This window comes from Manis javanica, chromosome 14, assembly GCF_040802235.1.
Source record: "Manis javanica isolate MJ-LG chromosome 14, MJ_LKY, whole genome shotgun sequence".
NCBI lineage: Eukaryota > Metazoa > Chordata > Mammalia > Pholidota > Manidae > Manis > Manis javanica.
In genome coordinates this window covers 56013192-56029961 of record NC_133169.1, presented here as the reverse complement: position 1 = coordinate 56029961, position 16770 = coordinate 56013192, and the positions used below count along the sequence as shown (strand labels likewise).

At 40.7% G+C, this 16770-nt stretch overlaps 1 protein-coding gene across 1 annotated transcript in view; it reads right to left on the bottom strand.

The window, feature by feature from the left end:
* The window catches only part of FBN2 (fibrillin 2), a 216351-nt gene that overhangs the window by 66513 nt on the left and 133068 nt on the right, over positions 1-16770 (bottom strand). The window contains exons 20-27 of the mRNA XM_073221486.1: positions 15204-15323; positions 10151-10288; positions 9517-9567; positions 8907-9032; positions 5589-5816; positions 4924-5049; positions 1115-1243; positions 203-328 (exon numbers count right to left, since the gene is read on the bottom strand). Of these exons, the coding sequence (XP_073077587.1) occupies positions 203-328; positions 1115-1243; positions 4924-5049; positions 5589-5816; positions 8907-9032; positions 9517-9567; positions 10151-10288; positions 15204-15323 (1044 nt within the window). The remainder of the gene's footprint in view (positions 1-202; positions 329-1114; positions 1244-4923; positions 5050-5588; positions 5817-8906; positions 9033-9516; positions 9568-10150; positions 10289-15203; positions 15324-16770) is intronic.

Below are 16770 nucleotides of genomic sequence, written 5' to 3'. Positions count from 1 at the left end.
AGGCTAGTGCCTGCTCCTTCAAATGCATGCCTGGAGCCTCCTCTAAGGACACAGCCTGAATCCAAATGCGGGGACCTTGCGTTTCCAACTTTCAAGCAGCTAGATTTCACATGCCAAAACCATGTCTTTTAGAAGGCCCCCCATCTTTACGATCTCTGCCAGCTGGGCTGGATGGGGTTATGTGCCGAGGAGACACACTCACCCACACAGTCCTCACGGGACGGTGACAGCTCGTGTCCCAATGGACAGTCACACTGAAAGCTGCCCTCAGTGTTCACACAGGTACCACCCCTACAAAGGAGAGGGTTACGTTCACATTCGTCAATGTCTGAAAGGTAAAAACGTGAGATCCATTAAAGAACTCTGAGGAAAAAATACTCACGCATACAGCATGGGAGAAAGATTTATCACCTGAGGTAAGCGTGACTCTAACGTGAGAGTCAGGCTCAGCGGGAGACAGGACGCTGTTCTCCTCACCTCTCCTCCCACCAGGAGGGAAATGGGAAAAGCTCTCAAAGATCTGAGCTATCAAGGAATCTACTTGCATGAAATTAGCAGGTTCCCAAAAGGCAAAAGTAAACAGTATTTGCTTTCGTCACCCTAAACTCCAGAAGCCATATATTGCCGTCTGTATCTCTAATCACAGAGAAAGAAATCTTATACTGATTACTTTCTATGCCCCATGAGACGAGTCCTGTAAGTCACTGAAAATGAAAAAGTGGGCTGAAAGGTGGCTGGTACCAAGAGTTTATAATAACCCACCAGTAAGAAAACAAACATGGGCTTTGCATGACTGAATATAAATGTTGGGGTCACCATACAATGTCACCCATGTCAAATGCATCCCTCCAGTGTAGTTGGCGGGTTTTAGAGTCTCTGAATAAACAGAACCCAGCCTGAATATCTTACTGCCACTAAGGCGCCAAGAGGTTGGGCTCTCCCCCAGAGCTATCTAGGAGCAGATTTCCTGCCTGACAGTTAAATCTGTTCTCTCTCTAACCACGGCTCCTTGCCAAGCACGCTGTTAGCAGCTCTGAGACAAGCCGAGGGCCAGCTGTCGAGTCTGTGCTAGCCTGGTCTCAAGGCCAGGGAGGGAGAGTGAGCACACGCTTACCCATGCAGTTCTTCATCATCATGAACCCGCTTTCGTAGCCTTCAAAGCATTCGCACTCAAAGCTGCCTGGCGTGTTGACGCAGATCCCACTCCCACAGAGGTCAGGGGAGATCCTGCATTCATCAATGTCTAATCACAGGGTTCAAAAGAAGAAAAGAAATGGAAGGAGATGAGAAGGTGTTGGAGAACAGAGTGAGCTCTGGCCTTGCCAGGGAAGATGCGGCACACTTGAGATGCTGGAGTAATCAGTGGCTGGAAGTGTGACCACGTGTTCTCGGCCGATCAGCTAGACAGGGCCAGGGCCTTAGGCACTCTCCTTCCCCCTACTGTGAAAACTGTCACAGCCGATGGGCAGGTGATGGTTTTTTGCCTTTAAGAATTCTGGGATTCTGGAATTGTTGATTTCTCTCAATGGCTTAGGAAGGGTAACTGAACCAAGCAACTGCAGAGTGGGCTGGACAAGGCAGGTGGCCAACGGGGAGGCAGGGGGCACATGGAACGAGTCCCATGCACAATACGAAGGCCACGCTGGTCTGCCTCCCTAGTCCTTGCCCTCCTGGGCAGCTGGCTGCCTGTGAGCAGGGTGGCTGGTCAACCACAGAGAGAGAGAGAGAGAGAGAGAGAGACAGCCTCAGCTCACTCGGAGCCAGATCCGGCACTTATATGGCAGGGCCGTGGAGTGCACCCAAATTTATGTTTCTCTGTCCCATTCATATGTGAAGAACCTATTGATCTAATTTTAAAAATAAAAATAAAACAATGTATTCGTGTGTGTGTCACTTGTTATATACTACAGTAATAGGAATGAATCTTCAGTAGCAGTGTTTATATTACCAAAACCAGGATTCACTGATAACTCTCCGGTGCCTTTAAGTAAGATTGTTCAACAGTGGAGTCATGTCTATAAAATATGATTAAGCAACATGAGCCATTTAAAAATTTTTTTGTCCCTGGGAAAAAATGCTTTTGCCAGCATCTCTTGATTTTGAAGAATTTGAATTCTGAACTTCCTTCACAGGACTTCTCTATATGTGGATAACTTGAACAGGGTTTCCTAGGGGTCCCAGAAACCCAGCTCTCTCCCAGGATCTGGTCTTTCTCTATGTCCCTGATTACAGGCTATACTGAGAACACGAAAGTACTTTCTTTTAAACAAAAATCTTAAACAATTCATTCATTCAGTTAAGCAGCTAACAATATGCATATTAATTCTCTTACTTTTTGTCTGTTACTATCTAGGCACTGGTGGTAAGAAACATATGAAGAAAAAGGGCAGTCAGACTTCTTGATAACTTCAATAATAATTCAGTAATAATTAAATCATTTGATATAGTCTTATTGGGAAAAATATGTGTAATAAGGATTTTATACTGAAAGCATTATAATATATATTGAATAAATGATCAATTTTTTTCACATTTGTAGAAAATCAGAAACATTTCTATCTTTGAATTTCATGTCACAAGTGATTACTATATGTAGTTTATCTTATACTATTAAAACAACATATTCATTGAATCATAATAATATAGGGATACATTCTTACTGTAATACTGTCTTCAATGTGTAATGGCTTTAGAATTTTTGAACTTAAGTATAAGATTTTCCAACATCAATCTAATAGAGTCAGGAAATTGCATTGTTTTACTGAAGCACATCCATTACAAAGAATTATATGATTATGTTCTCCAGTCAAGTCTTCTGTTCTCAGCATGTGTGTGTATATCTTACAGAAAACATAAATTTTAAATTAGATCCTGTGACATAAACTTGTTATTTGTTTTCACATTATGTCCCTTTTTCTCCTGGGCACACACGGAGACCACATTTTAGTATTCTTTCAACCAAGTGTGGCTTACGCCTGAGTTCTGGCCACAGGAAGATGGGTAGATGTGACATATACCATTCCCACGCCTGGCCCATAAAGCACACCCATACGGAACTTCTCATGCCCTTCATCTAGCTGCCAGCTGGATGGAAGAAATACTGAGCACTTCAGAGAATGAAAGGATTCTGAATATCTAAATCACTGAGTTGAATGGAGCCCCAGCTGATCTGCAGGGGATTATTCCATGGTAGAGAAATAAATACTTGTTTTGCAAAGCCAAAGAAAAACAAGAAAAAGGAACCATCCAAAGAACGGCGTAAGTTCAATGGCAGAGGAGAGACAGATTTTGGCTGATGTGATGTGGTCAGTGTATGCCTCCTAGGTACAAACTGCAATTCTGTCACCTCCAGGGTGAAGGGCCTTGGGGAAATCATTTCATTTCTCTCTGCCTCAGTTTCCTTGCTTATAAAATGGGGAGCAGAGTTGAATGTACTTCACAGGATTACATGGATCAATACTTGTTAAATGCTAAGAACAGTGCCTGTCTGTGCTAAGTACTGGCATCTTGGAGGTGACTTTTGAACTGGTCCTTGAAGACTGTATAAAAATTCTAATTTTAAAGAGTTGGGATAAAGAGAAGGGCAAGAGAGAAGTGCACAGGTTAAGAATGATAATGCATTTCCAAGAGGAGTAAGTGTAGAGTGGCTGGACTGTGGAGGCTGGTAACTGGTAGGGTGGCTATGATTACTGAGGGGGCCAGGCCCAGGGACTAAAGGTCAGCTTAGATGCTGTGAAGCATGGTAGCCAGCAGTGTCCCACTGTCCTTTCACATGATCTCCCACAGCATTGCGGTTGCTGTTGACCTGTATCTCTCTAATGCAGTCAAAGACGGCCAGTGTCAGTGCCATTAAGTGACCTGGCTTACTGTACCCAGGTGATAAGAAGTGGCATCAGAACGGGAAGAACACTGAGCTGCTCTATCCAGCTGTAGGATAGTTTGTGCGAGCCAAGGTTGTTTTGTAGGGTGCTACATACTCACAGCCCTGCTTCAGGATGATGAACTTGGGGGTTGTGGAAAAGACGGATCTGCCTGGAGAACTAAGGGGCTGGAGGACAAGGAAGGAACTCAAGGAGGCAAATACTGCGATATGCAGCCCAGCTGCCTTTCAGGAAGGAAGGACCTGCTTACCCCTCAGCTGTGGCTGGTGGTAAGCCCAAGAGGCATGCTCTCTTCAGCAGGTGCCTCAGCAAGGAGGGCGGAAACACTGACAAGACAGCAGACCTTCAGAAGACTAAGTGTGCAGTTCTGAAATGCTTCTGGAATAGTCTAAGCTGGGGAGGCACAGAGATGGATCTCAGGGTCCCTCACGGATCAGGAAATTGGCAAGGAGTCAGGGACACATTTCAGTGGAAAGCAGAGGTAGCAGGTGCGAGGGTAGGAGAACAGGGCAAATCCCGGAGAGAATATGAAGAAAGTTCAGCAAATAAAATCTTGGAGATACATTTCAAGTGTTTAGACTCATTTGTTTTATTATCTAATAGAAAAATTGGAGGATTTCATATCCTTTTCAAACCAAAGGGAATGGTTATGGATCAGGACATGGATGGTGGATGAAGCCTAATGATGAAGAAAACTATTTCCAGATGAGGAAAAGAAGTTCTAGCTTCTCTATTACAAAGGCTTTTTACCGGAATGCTATTATAGGTTTACACAATTGCCAATTTAATGGCTATATTCTTGAATATCCATATATCTTGAAAATTGCATTTAGCTATTGTTTCTGTAGGTAGAACAAACAGCATTTCCATCGTTTGCAGCTGTCACAATAAGCTTGCTTGGAGAAATGGCTTTAGCAGTAGGGAAAAGAAAGAAAAAGGTACGTGGTCTCAGTGAGGGGATGGGCTTCTGAAGGCAGTGCTTTCAAATGGAGCAAAGGAAAGAGAGCCTGGCATTATCAACGAGGACAGAAGAACAGCTTACCTGTGCAGTTTCTCTCCTCCATGTCCAGAGCAAAGCCGCTGTTGCAGCGGCACTTGAAGCTGCCGATCGTGTTCCTGCACTTCCCGAAGGTGCACATCCCAGGAAAGGCTTTGCACTCGTTGATATCTGAAAGCAGAACAGACAGGAGCGGACAGCTGCTTGGTGGAAAAGTTGCAGGCCCATCCTTTTTAAGTGGAAATTGATCATGATAGAAAATAATGTACCCTAGTAAAAACGTGGGATATCAAAAAGTTCAACCATCACTTTGATGCCACCCACAAACTTTCCATTGTGAAAACGAGTCTGTTTCTAGTGAAGCGTTCTGACCCTTTATTGCTGACCCCTTGTTCTGCAGAGCTGGGTGGGGTGGAGGGGGCAGGGGGAACTTTTGCTACATCCGGGCTGCATCCAGCCAGGCTGGGCGAAGGAAAGAAGTGGTGGTCGGAAGGTGTGAGAAAGTGAGATTAGCACTATGTGTCTTTACACCATCCCCTCACGACGCCACTTAGGTCGGTGATTTGTACTTCCAGGCCATCGCTTGGCTGCACGTAGTGTTTACCTGAGAAAGTCAAGTGGGAAACCACAGGTTGAAGGCAAAACCAATTCCCAGAGTGTGTGGAAGGTGAGCTTTAGTGCTGAGGGACCAAAGCAATGGTGACAGTTACCTTTGTAAAATGGCCGTCCTGTGAGCACATCCCCTCGGTTAGCAAAGCCAGGCCCCCGGGGACACAGGCTGTCGTACTCCTTGGTGCCAGGTCTGGGGCACTCCTCACACTCGGTGCCCCAGGCTGCCCCCACTGCACAGCAGCACGCGTCCATGCGGAACTTCCCAGGGACAGGATGGACACATTCATCCTCATCCCACTTCAGGTAACACTGCTCCATGCGGATATCTATGTGGAGAGGGACATCTCAGTGTGAGACTAAGCCATAGCATTCACTGAACATTCCTACACTCAGTGTCCATGCAGTGCCCGCGTGACGCCAGGCCCTGGAGACACAGTAGTAGGCAAGAGACAGATTCCTGACCCCCCAGGAAGGGCTCCATAATGACAGTCATTTAAAGAGAGTGAAGGTGAGTCCTTCCACAGTCTTACTTAATTCTCAAAAGACACCTTCAGCAGGAAAAGGTTCCCTTGTGACAAGACTCCATATTATCACCTATGATCCCTCTTTTGTATTGCTCCCTTCAGAAAAAATAAAATAATTTTAGTGACAGTGTCTTTTTGTTCCCTGAATTGCATAAAGTAGCTTGTGAACAGTCCTGTCAGATTCGAGTCATAAAGAGTAAATGACCAACTTTCATCTATTTGACAGTTTGGCACAACTATTCAAATAGCTTTACAAAGGAAATAAATGTTATTTCGCTTAAAGTTTTTTTGTTTTGTTTTGCCAAATTTACCCCTAGTAAGGGGCCAAGTTACTTAAATGTCACATTTTCTCTTCAACCTCAAGACATACCAGGCAGGACCTTAGAGACTGATCAGCAGTCACAAAATAGGATAGATTAGTATAGTCTAAAAATAACACATTTATGTTAGTCAATAGAGCTTTTGGTCAAACTACAGTCAAACACTTGGCTGTTAAATTGCAAACCTGGAAAATGAGTTCAAAAAGGGTTTCCTTAATTAAATAACATGTTTTATTTGACAAGAGCTTTTCAAGACATTAAATCCTTTCCTAAACCTGAAAACTGCTGAAGGGAGAGAGCTCCCTAATGGAAATATAAACATAAACAAATAAATGTTTACCATTTTAGTTACTGTCAGCACTAAGTCTCTCAAGTTCTCAACCAAAGGTAACATCAGCTTTAGAGACTTCCTTTAGCCTAGCATTGCATACATTTCCATCCTTATATTAAATATATTTAAATTATAATATTTATAATATTCATTTAAATACTTATAATACTTATAGTTATGACTACAAAGATCTACTTTCCAAGAAAAATAAGTAACTGTGGTAAAATTTCATTTTGCTTCAGAAGTCTGGATATAGGTATTCACAGTAGGCTAATCTGTCTTATATGTCTGCATTAACACTAACTGAAAAGTTGCATTCTCTGCCATGTGAGGTGTGACAGTAATACAGTGAGTCTCATTTCCACAAGGCACCCAGGGGCTGGTCTCAGTTATAGCCAACTCCAATCACCACTGTCACCAGGGAAGTAGGGATCAAGATATAAAAGTCTTATTTAATTACAGGTACCCTGAGAAGTCTGGTCTGAGTCAAAATGTTTCTGAAGTCATTGAAGTAATTTGCTCAAGAAGCTGGGATTAGTTGAAAAAACAAACTTGAATGTAGGATGTAAAAAGTTATGATAGATGGGAAGAGTTAATCCTGGGTCATCACCACTCAGATCCTTCTCACTATTTCCATCAGGGATCAAAATATTGTCAGCATGCTGGCCACATATGGCCTGTGAATGTTTTGATTGACTTGCAAAGAAATTAAAATATGAATTAGGAAATCTTTCGATGGTATCTGTGCTCTACACTTCCTTCAGTCCTCACTGCTCACTCCTTTATGTTATCATCTCACTTCTTTATGTTACCTGCTTGGCCCCCAAAAGCATTTGGGTTTGGAACCCCTAATTTAGATCAGTTTCTATCAGAGCAGTTTTCTTCTACTTCTGTTCTCAGAATATTGTACATTTTTATATATCAATCTCTTCTTGAAACTTTCTTGCATCCCCAGACACAATGAATTAATGCAGCATAATTCAATAGGGACAAAAACATTTACCCCAAGTACAAGGATGAAGAATCAAACATATCCTTTTAGAATATTACAGAAGGTTTGATTTTGAGTGATGTTACTGGGAATTTATTTTGCTGAGTCATAATTTACAATCAATGATATAATTTCATAGAAAGCATCCTTAGATTTTATTAGTCATTTGCTCGTACTGATACTACTATTTATGTTACCTTCAAGAGATATTTTACTTTTTTCTAAACTTTACAGTTAATTTAACAATAAAAGTCTGAAGAGAATTTTTCTTTTTTATTGGACTTGGGGTACTGTAACTTCTAACCAATTCCAAAATATGATTTTATAGTCATATTTTGTATCTGTATTTAAATATGCCATCAAAAATTAACTCAAAATCACATCTATTAATTATAACAAAACAGTACAGTGCTGCAAACTTTTTTCTATTAATTAAAAAAAATTTAAATACTTCAGAGATCTTTGAATATAACATTACCATTGCTCAAGCTTCATCTTAGAAAGCTTAAATTTCACACACAAAACTATGTAAAGTTATTTTACAAACTAAAACCTTACTGCTTCATAGGCTATTGGAAAAAAATCCTTTAAGTGAATAAAAAAATGTTTAGATACAATATAGAATTAATAGAGGCTTCATTTCCAATCATCAAACTCAATTTTAATCAATCATGACATTGAAAAAGCATAAGGTCAATGAGACATTTCTATAGTAATGATGTTGAAAGAAAGAGTTCCTTATTTTAGATCTTTAAAAAATAAAGCATTAGGGAAATTCCTAATTCTGAAGGTGGTAAAGGAAGACCTAGGATTAGTCAATGTTTTCAAAGAGAAACGATCTAACTTTGCCCATGACTTCGCCACTGTCTAGTCTGAGAGTACAGCTACAATGGGCTGGTAAATGTGAACTTCAAACACCAGTCTCTAATTTTTCTTCTATATTTTCAAAATATCCATAGTTCTCTTATTCCATTGACCAGTGTGAAAGACTGAAAGTGCTAAAAAATATATGATTAAAGAAAAAGAGAAATTTTTTGAGCAGTACTAACTTTCTGGATTATACAGAAATCATTTCACTTAAATACATTCCCTTTAACCATATCCTCTAGTGATTTTCTTCCCCCTATCTCATTGAAAGCAAGTTTTCCAGCTACAGACCCAGAATGGTTCTGCACTGGTCGCTGCCTCAAATATAAGAAAAACTCATGGCTGGTTTCTTGTATAAAATACACAAGGGGTATGAATCTTACCAAGACACACACGGCCAGTTCCATCCAACGTAAGTCCTTCAGGGCACTCACAGTGAAAAGATCCTTTGCTATTGACACAGCGTCCGTTTGGACAAACGCCAGGAAACACCTCACACTCATTAACGTCTGCAGGAAAATGAAGCAAGCAGAAGGAGAAAGATGTTACAAACAGAAAAAGCAGGTATAGGCTTACATCCTGTACAGCATATTCAATCTGCAATACAACGTGGGTTGTTACTTGAGTTAAGCAGAAAGATTTTAAGGCACAGCCTCGGGATTTCCCAGGCACCAGCTGGGAAAATCACCGTGGCTTTGCCGTTCATAAAGTGCAGTTCAGACACGTTCCTTTGCCAGCCGTTCAATGCCTTAAAGGCTAATTATGCCTTATGAAAATTTACCCAACAGCATAAAGAGGAGAACTAGGAAACCCTAAGTTTTTCCTCAATTTTTGTTTACTAAGAGGATTATTCTAAAGCATTTGCTGAGTACACTGAGTATTCTGAAGGAAACGTCAAGGTTTTTGAAAATGACAAGTATCTCCACAGAGTCAGAGTAGATGTTCCTTTTGCGTGCTGCTCGAAAGATATACATCATGCAGGGACACACTCACCTTCACAAGTAACACCTTTAATCCTGGCGAAACCTCTTGGGCAGGCTGTATCTGTGAGAAACAACAGGACACATTTTACCTTCATTATCAAAGAAAATACCACTGTGTGAAGCTCAAGAAACAGTGAAGTGGAATCTAAGCTGAACTAAGTGGAAGCCACAGGCAGGGGTTGGCGAGGCCAGGGGCTTCAGCTGCCTGATGTTCAATTCCACGTAGCTGACACACGCCACGCTGGGGTACCGCCATCCGTGTTGACCCATGCTCAGTCTCATAACTTTCAATTCCTTTTTGCTTTCACGTTGTTAACTGAATAACAAGTCAACAAAAGATTTAAAGGCAAGAGACGCCATGTTCTACTGAACACATGCAGACAAGTGTGGCGATTCTGGTCATCACCTAGCAGTTACGCCTAGCCGATTCCCTTCCTTGTCTAAAATATTCAGGAAGTCTCCTTGCAGTAAAAGGAGAAGCCAAAAACATGTTTTAAGAAGAGAGCAGACTACACTAGAAAAGACACCCTTTCAGGGAGGGGAGTGATCTCACGGCCGTCCTCACTATGGAAATACACAGTGAAAAACAGGTGCCTCCCTAAGGGAGAGGCTTGCCTGTGCGGGGCGCGGGCCCGGGCTCCTACCGAGTTCGCAGCGCTCACAGGGGCTCCCCCAGGCGGCGCCGAGGGTAGCGCAGCATTCCGATTTCAGCGTGCCTCCGTTGATGTTCACCTCGCAGCGGCTGTCCTGGATATTGAGCCAGCACGTCCCTTTCAGGCTGTCTACAAGGAAAAGGAAAGGATGGGGAGCTTGCACTTCTGCAGAAAATATAATTCATTTGTATACAACAGAGGCATTTTGTATAGTTAAAAAACCAAATTATTTTAAAAACATTTTAATAGCATATCCTTTGAACACACATGTACGTGCATTTCAATATATTATGTACATAGAAATCAAATATTGTACTCTATATAGCTTGTGTGACATGACGAGTCATATGATTGTACCTACTGCTATTCTAGGAGCAACCCCTGTTGCCCAGGATTTTACGTGTTTATCCAAACATAGGGCATTACTGTGATTAGATCATTACTTGTGTGAAAAATACTCGTAAGTTTTATCTTTGATGATAAATGCTTTGATATTTACAATTCCGTAAAATTAATTTGCTCAAATAATCTTTGCTCCCAGTTCCCCACCAAATGAGTCATACACAACTTATGTTTATAGTAGAGACAGGCCAGTATTTCTTCAACTGAAGATAATTACTTGATGAATAATTGGGAAAAAAATAAATCTCATAGATGAAAAAGAAAATAAACCTAACCAGTAAGACATACCAAGGCTAATATTTAATAAATTTTCTTTCCAGCATTTTCCTATGCATATGTATGTCTACCTTTATCTCTAGTTTAAAAAGTAACACATGCCTGCGGTAAGCTATTTGAAGAAATAGCAAAGAAAATATAAAAATCACCTGTATCCAGCCATCCAGCAATAGATACTCCTCACTTTTTAGATGCCACCACATCAAGTTTAAGCACCTCCTTAAAAGACTGTACATAACTGATTTTGAAGCCATAACAAGGAATCCAGTCAAAGCTAATATGGCAAATACTATCTGGGTAAAATAAATCATATGTGAAGTTTTCCTGGCAGTACCGCATCCCTGAGTTAGTGTGCCTAACATGATCAAGGCTCTTGTTAAAATGCAGAGTCACAAATATTCAGGTCTGCATGTGACAAATGCCTCAGGTGATTCCTATACAGGTGATGTGCAATTTAACAAAACCTTAACGGCGTATTGTGGCATACAGACTGGGGAACCAATAAAGGAAAAGCATATTTCCTATAGTGTTTACCTTAAAATACATTTAATATTACGGGCAGATAGTTTTACTGCTAAACTCAACAAAAACAGCCAGAAATACAGAAAGAGAATTGCAGTGACACTGGCAGGCTGTGAAGGGACGAGTTGTGATTTCTGATTGCTGAACACAGTGGTGGGGAGAGGCAGTGACCACAAACCCCAGCCCTCTGGGACAGAGGGCAAAACACTAACAACTCTGTCCTTGACTGGATACAAGAAGTCATAGGGCAAGGATGTGGGGGAAAAAAATGGACAGTCGGTTTGCTTTTCTTCTGTTTTGAGCTTCAGTTTGGGTGCAAACTGCATGCAAATGAAAAAGATCTGCTCATCCTCATTTCTCTCAGGCCTCAAATTGCAGGCTTTTCACAGGCTTACACCTGTAAATTCCACAGCACAAAGGCACTGAAATGCTATTGTGTACTTAGGTGGTCTTCTAGGACCTGGATTAATTAATGACTGACTTACTCCCTTAAGTAACATAAAAAGTAACAGTAATTGGTGATATTTATCAAGGTAGAACAAGCACTACTCTAAAGGCTTTTCAGTATTGGCTTATTTACTCATTACAACAACCCTGCAAGATACGTACACTTTACAGATGAGGAAACTGAGGCACACAGAGGTCAGCTAATCTGACTGAGGCACTCAAGGTCGCTCAGATAGAATAATGTCAGCATCAAGACTCAGCCACACATCGTCTGATTTCAGAGCCTTGCTCTGTAACATGCTTCTTTAGGCTGGTATTGTATCAACACTTACAGGTCACAAAATCCCCTGATTTTCACACATACACACACACATTCATCTCTCTCCAATTTTGTGTGTGTGTTTGTGTGTGTGTGCATATACACACACTAGATGTAGATGTAGTTATACAGTTATGTTGTCAGGGCTTGGTTTAGAAATCTGAAATTAAGAAAATACAGGGTAAAGAGCCTTGGGGGTGTAAAGGGAAGAAAGCCTGTTGTTTTATCTAGGGTGGTCAGAGAAGTCCTGACTTACAATATGACATCTGAGTAGAGACATGAAGGATCAAAACATGGAAACCTGGGTAAAGATCATTCCAGCCACATGAGTTACGTCCTCACTTGTTTTAAAAGAATTACCAGGAGTGCCATGTAAAACAGACTGGCAGGTAGCAGATACGAGAAAACAGAGATAAGAGAGAGGCTAAGCAGTCATCAAGAAGAGAAACAACGGTGGTTTGGACTGGGAGTTGTCGGCGGAGGAGGCGATGAGAAGTCGTTGAAAGATGGATAAACTTCAAACACAATCAATCGGATTTGCTGATGGATTCAATGTGGAGTTTGAGAGAAGGGGATCAAAGATGACTCCAAGGTTTGGGGGTGTGCAAGTAGAAGAATGGAGTTGCCATTATCAAAACGGAAATGATTCTAGGAGACAGAGGTTCCAGCTGAAAGACAGGAATTATGTTTTAGACATGCTGAGTTTGGAATGTCTGTCAGCCATCCAAATGGAGACACTGTGCAGACAGATGGAAATAGAAGTCTGAAAAAAAAAGAAGTCTGAAGTTCGTGGAGAGGTTGAGGATGGAGAGATAAATTTGCAAGTCAAGGTAAAGGCCATCTAAGGATGAGTGTAGACAGAGAGGCAAAGGGGTCCAAGGACTGAGCTCTGGGACACCTCATGTTGGAGGGCGTAGGACATGGGAGACATAACAAAGAAATGGAAAAGGGACAGAAAAGTGAAAGGAGAAAGAAGGCCAAAAATGAAAAGCTTCCTGAGTAGAGGTGAGCAATGAACTGGGCCAAACAGTGCTACTAGGCTAAGATGAGCAACAAGAATAGGCCACAGTCTGAGGACAGCAAAGCCACCGCCCTTCTCATGCCCACAGAAGGCAGGCACAAGCCAAAGATGAGGGAAAGCGGTCTGGATTCCACAGAGCCGTCAGAGGTGAGGAGTGTATGACAGGAAAAATCAATCAGAGGTATTGTTCTATTACATTATTCAATCTTTTTTCAGTCAGAATACAATAGTGTTCTCAAGCGGTTTGCAGAACAGCTTAAGATTGATTTATATTTAGGAAGTTTGCAGGATAGATTCTAAATCCCTAGATAGTCCAATTCATATATGCTCTAGCTTACTGTCAGATTAGTAATCACACTGGAGAATTTCTATTCAGTTCTAAATTTAGAGATTTGGATCCTATGAAAGAGCAGTTTGTAGGCTAATCACTGATTTGAGCCACTGGGCAGTTGATTTAAAAAGTTTGTAATTCTTCCTGTGTATATTTTACTATGTATTTCCTTTCTAAAACTAGAATTCAGTGTTTAATGAAACATGCAGATAAAACAATGTCTAAAATTTTAAAATACTAAGTAAATTTTTTCCTGAGCAGCTATGGGCTGTGATATTCAAATTTTATCATGACCCCTGAAAACACGTCACACATTGGCTTAGAAAAATATAGTGGTGTTTAGTTGCCCAGCATAATGACCTGGGAATGAAATGTCTGTCCGTTTGTCATCAATAAGCATGAGGGTAAAAGGCCAACATAAAGAAGTTTTTGTGATGAAGTAAAAACTAAGATATCTTTGATGCCCAAGTGACATACAGGTTTTGTTTTCTGAGACATTAATTGACTAATGCTGTGTTCATTTCCTTTGCATAATGAAATGACTCTATCTCAGTTGGAAATTGTGGCTTAGCAAAAATATTTCTGCCTTACCCCCTCCACCAGCTCCCTCCCAAACCGGAATTCAAAAAGAAAGTAATGCCCCAGGCGGATGGCAGTCTATTTCCTAATATGGAGAGAGCTGAGCAAGGCTCAGATTTCACCAGCTGTGCTTCCCAGGAGATGGAAGAGCTGGCATTTCCAAAGGGAAAGTTTGCATTGATAACTTCAGACTTAGCCATTCCTCTTCATGTAACAAACAGGTACTCTGAGCATACAGCTGAATACTGTCAACCTCACACACAATACTGAAAATACTAGTGCCTTTGGCAAATATTAAATTGAAAATTCATACTGGTTAGATAACAGAAACTGCCAATTTATTTGGCACCATGAAAAACTGAAATATTTTCCTAACCATCTGGAAATATATACTTAGTTCACTTTAAAGGTAGATACTAGCTAATGATCTGAACTGTGATATGCCCAGCCAATGGGGCTGCAGACATGAGAAGCAGTAGAAAATTACTGGGACAGGTTTTTCCCTTACACATACTGAATTGTTCCTCACAGTAATAGATCAGAGTATCTTGTTTTATACATGTCCTGTTGTCATTATCAAGCACTGACCTTAAATGGTTTAAAACATATTAAAAGATGTTCCTTTGGCAGATTTGGAATCTTTCTCCCCAGAGATTTCCGAAAGCAAGAAAACAATTATCTTCTCTTTTTGGAGCCCATACATTTATCATTGATGAGAGAAATGAAAAAACTAATAAATTATTTCTGTTTGTCACATTCTTGTCTTGTTAACGGCATCCAAATTCCATCACATTTTTGTTTACCATTAAAGGTTGCTTATGAAAAGTATGTAGTAGGGATTTGATTCTATGGTACCTAAGACACTGGTAGGGTAGCCAATATAAATATGTGTATGGTATGGAAATGCTCATAACTTATAACATAATTTATCTCCTTCTATGAAAGGAACACGTCCTAGAAACTAACAGAGTTTAAGAACTGGTCGGCTTGCGTTATCAGGTTCTACTCCTATCTTGATAATGAGAGAAAACAACTAAAAGAACTAATTATTAGCTTCCTGTAGTTCTGTTTCTGTGCACAGTGGAACCTGAGACCTCGGCTCACGTCTGTGGCGCAGGGAAACATGGGCACCAAGCACCACTCTTACCGATACACATCAGTCCTGTTGAGCTGAGTTTGCTGCCGGGAGAACATTCACAGTGGAAAGAGCCGAGGTTGTTCCTGCAGGCCCCGTTCACGCAGGGGCTGCTTTCACATTCATTTATATCTACAATCCAGAAGGAAAAGATTCTGTTAGAACTGCCATGGGTTTCTGGAAAATATTATTCCAACAAGCCATGCTCTGCCAGAATGTCTGGTAAACTTGGCTCTTGTAATTTTAATATGGACCTAGGAGGCATCAAGTGAATGGGGGACAGAGACATGAATTTTACAGTGTGGTCACACAGAGACATGACAGGCGACTCAGGAGAGTTACAGGAATCCGCGTATTTTGTTTGAAAGGGTTTATTATGGCACTCTTCACTGTTTCACTACAACTTTAAAATAAATTGGATTAATGCTCCCCCATAATAAGTTGTAATTGTCCTTTGGGAAACTGGAATTCTGATTCCGCGAAAAGCAACATTTTCCTGGGTGCAGCACACTACGGACAAACAAAAGGCCACTGTCCCTGTCATTTATGGCTCCGTGAGGTTTTGGAAGAATTTAAAAAGTCTGTATAAGACACAAAGTATCACAATGCTGGCTTGAATTCCAAACTTCTGGATACAAATCAGGAAAATAAAGCATGAAATGTTAATACTGGGGATAGCTTTTCCCTCTAGTCCTTACCCATCTTCCTCTCTCTTTAGCCTGTTCACATTTGCATGCTTGCTGTGGAGAGATTTTTCTAACACAAAACTGATTGGGTAAATTAAAAAGAGAAAAAACTTCAAGTTCCTTCAAAGAGACCATTACTATCACTAATTTGAGTCCTAACTCAAATCATGTATCATAATCAAAACAATTCCTGTTGATGTTCAAGAAGGAAACAGTATAAACTCAACCATCCAATTTATAAAGAAGGGTGACATGGATTTCTTTCTGTACTTGGTTAACTATCTGCAACAGGTCAGCATACCTCAAGACTCTCTTTTGTGGAACACTAGGGCTTCTGAGTTCGCCAGAATGCTTTTTTCCCCCTAAATACCTCCTTGAATTAAATGGAAAACACTGTATTTAGGAAAACATGCAAATAAATAACTAGAAGATTGTAATGCTTACTCTTGTACATCTCAGGTCAAACATAAACTGGACTGGTCCGTAAGAGGCAGTTTGAACACTGAACATCGTTAATGTTCAAATCAGTGAACATTTTTTTTAATAGACGTACAAATTTAAACATCAGTGGGGAAAACAGGGATGTTCCTTCTTTGCTACATCCTAACGGCTGAAGTACTCAGGTACTGATTTAATTCTTGAGGTAGAAATTGTTTCAGGAAATATGAATGTAACTTTCTTTCAGGTTGTTTATAGCAAGAAAGCCTCTTAAAAGAAAAAAAGAAGAGCAGGTTTTGTAAAAAGAGCATAGATCTAGAGTGAAACCATCGATTCTAGAGGACTGAAATTCTTTCAGTAAAAACACAATGTAAAAAAGGAATCAGCCAAAAAAGGAAACAGATAACTAATCCAAGGACAGATGGTATATAATTCACCTATTAATTTCATTTGGA